Raw genomic sequence first — 5,996 nt, 5'->3', positions numbered from 1 at the left:
TCTCTGCCTTCATATGGCCATCTTCATATCTTCATATGGCCTTCTTCTCCATGTCTTTGTTGTCTCTGTCAAATATTGCTCTGCCTTTCTCTTGTTTATAATTTTTTATGCTTAAAAAATTCTAATTATTATTTTTAACTGAAATGTAGTTGATGTACTGCCTAATACTTTGACATTTGAATACATTATGGAATGATCACCACGATATGTCTAGTAACCATCTGTCCCCATACAGAGTTATTGCAATATTATTGACCATATTCCTTATGCTGTATATTACATCCCCGTAACTTATTTATTATATAACTGGTGGTTTGTACCTCTTAATCCCCTTCACCTATTGTTCCCACCCTCCATCCCCCTCCCCACTGGCACATATTTATTCTCTGTATCTGTGAATCTGTTTTCATTTTGTTCGTTTTGTTTTTTAGATTCCACATATAAGTGAGATCATGTGGTTTTTGTCTTTCTCTGTCTGACTTATTCCACTTAGCATAATACCTTCTAGATCTATCCATGTTGTTGCAAATGGCAAGGTTTCATTTTTTTTTTTTTTAGCGGCTGGGTAATATTCCATTGTATATGTATACCACATCTTTATCTTTTGTCTATTGATGAACGCTTAGGTTGCTTCCGTATCTTGGCTATTGTAAATAATGCTCCCTCTTTCTTTTATGAGGATAATTGTCACTGGATTTAGAGACCACCTAGATAATCCAGGATGATCTTCTCAAGATTCTTAACTTAATTATCTCTACAAATACCCTTTTTCTAAATTAGATAATATTCAGTTAGGAGATTAGGACATGGTTAGGAGGCAGACATATCTTTTCTGGGGGGAGGGTCACCATTCAACCCATTACATATCCATATTAAAAGTTATTTGATTAGAGATAATATAATTGTTTATAAATATGTACATTTTCCTGGTTTCAGGTTGTGTGACTCCAAATAATGTAGCCTTCATTTAATGAGTCTCTAGTAAAAAATGTTTAATGTCAGCCATGCCTAATTTAATACAGTCAGTTAATGTTGATTTTTTTCCCCCAGGATCTGTATCTGTATCAAGATGCTCTGAAGAATAGCAACTGCTCTTAGGATTGTCTACTGTTACAAAATGACTAAAACGAATTCTAGCATCTTCCATTTTGCCATCATCTTCATATTAATACTTGAGATCAGAACCCAGTTATCTGATGAAAGTGAATTTTTAGTTGACAGATCAAAAACAGGTCTTACCCATGTTCCCAAAGACCTGTCCCTGAACACAACAATCTTAGATATATCACAAAACTACATTTCTGAACTTTGGACTTCTGACATCATATCACTATCAAAGCTGAAGATTTTGATAATTTCTCATAATAGAATCCAGTATCTTGACATGAGTGTTTTCAGATTTAACCAGGAACTGGAATACTTGGATTTGTCCCACAACAAGCTGGAGAAGATTTCTTGCCACCCTACTCTGAACCTCAAGCACTTAGACCTCTCATTTAATGCATTTGATGCTCTGCCCATATGCCAAGAGCTTGGCAACATGTCACAACTAGAATTTCTGGGGTTGAGTGCCACACAGTTACAAAAATCCAGCATGCTGCCAATTGCTTATTTGCACATCAGTAAGGTTTTACTGGTCTTAGGAGACACATATGGGGAAAAAGAAGACCCTGAGAGCCTTCGAGACCTTAACACCCAGAGTCTGCACATTGTTTTCCCCACAAGAAATGAATTCCATTTTATTTTGGATGTGTCAGTCAGCACCGCCGTAAGTCTGGAACTGTCTAATATCAAATGTGTGCTAGATGATAATGGGTGTTCTTCTTTCCAAAATGTTCTGTCAAAACTTCAAAAGAATTCAAGGTTATCAAATCTTACTTTAAACAACATTGAAACAACTTGGAATTCCTTCTTTATTATCCTCCAGTTGGTTTGGCATACAAACATCAACTATTTCTCAATGTCAAATGTGAAACTACAAGGTCGCGTTGACTTCAGAGATTTTGATTATTCTGGTACTTCACTGAAGGCCTTGTCTATACACCAAGTTGTCAATGAAGTGTTCAGTCTTCCACAAGATTATATCTATAAAACCCTTTCAAATATGAACATCCAGCATCTCACAGTGTCTGCTGCACACATGGTCCACATGGTCTGCCCATCCCAAATTAGCCCACTTCTGTATTTGAATTTTTCCAACAATCTCTTAACAGACATGGTTTTTAAAAACTGTGCAAACTTAGCTAATTTGAAGACACTCAGTTTACAAATGAATCAGTTAAAAGAACTTGCAAATATAGTTCATATGACCAAGGAGATGAAGTCTCTACAACAATTGGATGTTAGCCAGAATTCCCTAAAGTATGATGAAAGTGAAGGAAATTGCCCTTGGACCAGAAGTTTATTAAGTTTAAATATGTCGTCAAATATACTTACTGACTCTGTTTTCAGATGTTTACCTCCCAGGGTCAAGGTTCTTGATCTCCACAATAACAGAATAAGGAGCATCCCTAAAGATGTCACCAGTCTAGAAACTTTGCAAGAACTCAATGTTGCTTCCAATTCTTTAGCCCACCTTCCTGGATGTGGTACCTTTAGCAGCCTTTCCATACTGATCATTGACTATAATTCAGTCTCCAACCCATCAGCTGATTTCTTCCAGAGCTGCCAGAAGATTAGGTCCCTAAAAGCAGGGAACAATCCATTCCAATGTACATGTGAGTTAAGAGACTTTATCCAAAGTGTAGGCCAAGTATCAAGTGAAGTGGTAGAGGGTTGGCCTGATTCTTATAAGTGTGATTATCCAGAAAGCTATAAGGGAACCCCACTAAAGGACTTCCGTGTATCTCAATTATCCTGCAACACAGCTCTGCTGATTGTCACCATTGGGGTCCCTGGGCTGGTATTGGCTGTTACCGTGACTGCCCTCTGTATCTACTTGGATCTGCCCTGGTATCTCAGGATGGTGTGTCAGTGGACCAAGACCCGGCGCAGGGCTAGGAATGTACCCTTAGAAGAACTCCAAAGAACTGTCCAATTCCATGCTTTTATTTCATATAGTGGGCATGATTCTGCCTGGGTGAAGAATGAGTTAATACCAAACCTAGAAAAAGAAGATCTAAGAATTTGTCTCCATGAGAGAAACTTTGTTCCTGGCAAGAGCATCGTGGAAAATATCATAAACTGCATTGAGAAAAGTTACAAGTGCATCTTTGTTTTGTCTCCCAACTTTGTCCAGAGTGAGTGGTGCCATTATGAACTCTACTTTGCCCACCACAATCTCTTCAGTGAAGGATCTAATAACTTAATCCTGATCTTGCTGGATCCCATTCCACAGTATTCTGTTCCTAGCAACTATCACAAGCTCAAAGCTCTCATGGCCCAGAGAACTTATTTGGAATGGCCCAAGGAGAAGAGCAAACATAGACTTTTTTGGGCTAATCTAAGAGCATCCATAAATATTAAACTGATGGACAAAGCAAAAGAAGTAAGTCACACACAAATATAAAAATATTCCTCTGCTGCATTCGGAAAAAATGTTGCTGCTTTTGGAAGCTCCAGCAATGACTTTATTTTGCATCAATATGGATATAAACATGATTCTGAATTTAGGATGTAGATAAAAATGGGTATGTCCTTTCAGGCCCCAGTTCCCCATGTATATGTGGTAATAAATTTGATGAAATGTTATAATTTCTATTTAAACAGTTAATTTCTACCACATGAGTGATTCACCTAATTCTTTTTTTTTGTATTTTTGAATTTAATTTAATTTATTTTTTTATACAGCAGGTTCTTATTAGTTACCTATTTTTTTAATATCTTTATTGGAGTATAACTGCTTTACAATGGTATGTTAGTTTCTGCTTTATAACAAAGAGAATCAGCTATATATATACATATATCCCCATATCCCCTCCCTCTTGCGTCTCCCTCCCACCCTCCCTATCTCACCCCTCTAGGTGGTCACAAAGCACCAAGCTGATCTCCCTGTGCTATGCAGCTGCTTCCCACTAGCTATCTATTTTACATTTGGTAGTATATGTAAGTCCATGCCACTCTCTCACTTCATCCCAGCTTACCCTTCCCCCTCCCCGTGTCCTCAAGTCCATTCTCTACATCTGCGTCTTTATTCCTGTCCTACCCCTAGGTTCTTCAGAACCTTTTTTTTTTCTTTTTTACATTCTGTATATGTGTGTTAGCATACGGTATTTGTTTTTCTCTTTCTGACTTACTTCACTCTGTATGACAGTCTCTAGGTCCATCTACCTCACTACAAATAACTCATTTTCATTTCATTTTATGGCTGAGTAATATTCCATTGTATATAAGTGCCACATCTTCTTTATTCATTCATCTGTCGATGGACAGTTAAGTTGCTTCCATTTCCTGGCTATGGTAATTAGAGCTGCAATGAACATTGTGGTACATGACTCCTTTTGAATTATGGTTTTCTCAGGGTGTATGCCCACTAGTGGGATTGTTGGGTCATATAGTAATTCTATTTTCAGTTTTTTAAGGAACCTCCATACTGTTCTCCATAGTGGCTGTATCAATTTACATTCCCACCAAGAGTGTAAGAGGGTTCCCCTTTCTCCACACCCTCTCCAGCATTTGTTGTTTGTAGATTTTCTGATGATGCCCATTCTAACTGGTGTGAGGTGATCCCTCATGGTAGTTTTGATTTGCATTTCTCTAATGATTAGTGATGTTGAGCAGGTTTTCATGTGCTTCTTGACCATCTGTATGTCTTCTTTGGAGAAATGTCTATTTAGGTCTTCTGCCCATTTTTGGATTGGGTTGTTTGTTTTTTTAATAGTGAGCTGCTTAAGCTGTTTATATATTTTGGAGATTAATCCTTTGTCCTTTGATTCATTTGCAAATATTTTCTCCCATTCTGAGGGTTGTCTTTTCGTCCTGTTTGTAGTTTCCTTTGCTTTGCAAAAGCTTTTAAGTTTCATTAGGTCTTATTTCCATTACTCTAGGAGGTGAATCAAAAAAGATTTTGCTGTGATTTATGTCATAGAGTGTTCTTCCTATGTTTTTCTCTAAGAGTTTTATAGTGCCCAGTCTTACATTTAGGTCTCTAATCCATTTTGAGTTTATTTTTGTGTATGGGATTAGGGAGTGTTCTAATGTCATTCTTTTACATGTAGCTGTCCAGTTTTCCCAGCACCACTTATTGAAGAGACTGTCTTTTCTCCATTGTATATCCTTGCCTCCTTTGTCATAGATTAGTTGACCATAGGTGTGTGGGTTTATCTCTGGGCTTTCTATCCTGTTCCACTGATCTATATTTCTGTTTTTGTGCCAGTACCATATTTTCTTGATTACTGTAGCTTTGTAGTATAGTCTGAAGTCAGGGAGTCTGATTCCTCCAGCTCCGTTTTTTTCCCTCAAGACTGCTTTGGCTATTCGAGGTCTTTTGTGTCTCCATACAAATTTTAAGATTTTTTTGTTCTAGTTCTGTAAAAAATGCCATTGGTAATTTGATAGGGATTGCACTGCATCTGTAGATTGCTTTGGGTAGTATAGTTATTTTCACAACGTTGATTCTTCCAATCAAGAACATGGTATATCTCTCCATCTGTTTGTATCGTCTTTAATTTCTTTCATCAGTGTCTAATAGTTTTCTGAGTACAGGTGTTTTACCTCCCTAGGTAGGTTTATTCCTAGGTATTTTATTCTTTATGTTGCAATGGTAAATGGGAGTCTTTCCTTAATTTCTGTTTCAGATTTTTCATCATTAGTTTATAGGAATATAAGAGATTTCTGTGCATTACTTTTGTATCCTGCAACTTTACCAAATTCATTGATTAGCTCTAGTAGTTTTCTGGTGGCATCTTTAGGATTCTCTATGTATAGTATCATGTCATCTGCAAACAGTGACAGTTTTACTTCTTCTTTTCCAATTTTTATTACTTTATTTCTTTTTCTTCTCTGATTGCCATGGCTAGGACTTCCAAATCTATGTTGAATAATAGCGGTGAGAGTGG

At 37.1% G+C, this 5,996-nt stretch overlaps 1 protein-coding gene across 1 annotated transcript; it reads left to right on the top strand.

Moving 5' to 3' along the window:
- The first annotated feature begins 1,091 nt into the window (after positions 1 to 1,091).
- TLR1 (toll like receptor 1) lies at positions 1,092 to 4,225 on the top strand. The gene has a single exon (XM_082837547.1). It carries the CDS (start codon positions 1,118 to 1,120, stop codon positions 3,506 to 3,508), a length of 2,391 nt encoding a protein of 796 aa, XP_082693673.1. The 5' UTR covers positions 1,092 to 1,117; the 3' UTR covers positions 3,509 to 4,225.
- Positions 4,226 to 5,996: the final 1,771 nt, after the last annotated feature.

Source organism: Leucopleurus acutus (genome assembly GCF_964270905.1).
Source record: "Leucopleurus acutus genome assembly, chromosome: 4".
Classification (NCBI taxonomy): domain Eukaryota; kingdom Metazoa; phylum Chordata; class Mammalia; order Artiodactyla; family Delphinidae; genus Leucopleurus; species Leucopleurus acutus.
This window is presented reverse-complemented; position numbering and strand designations above follow the sequence as displayed.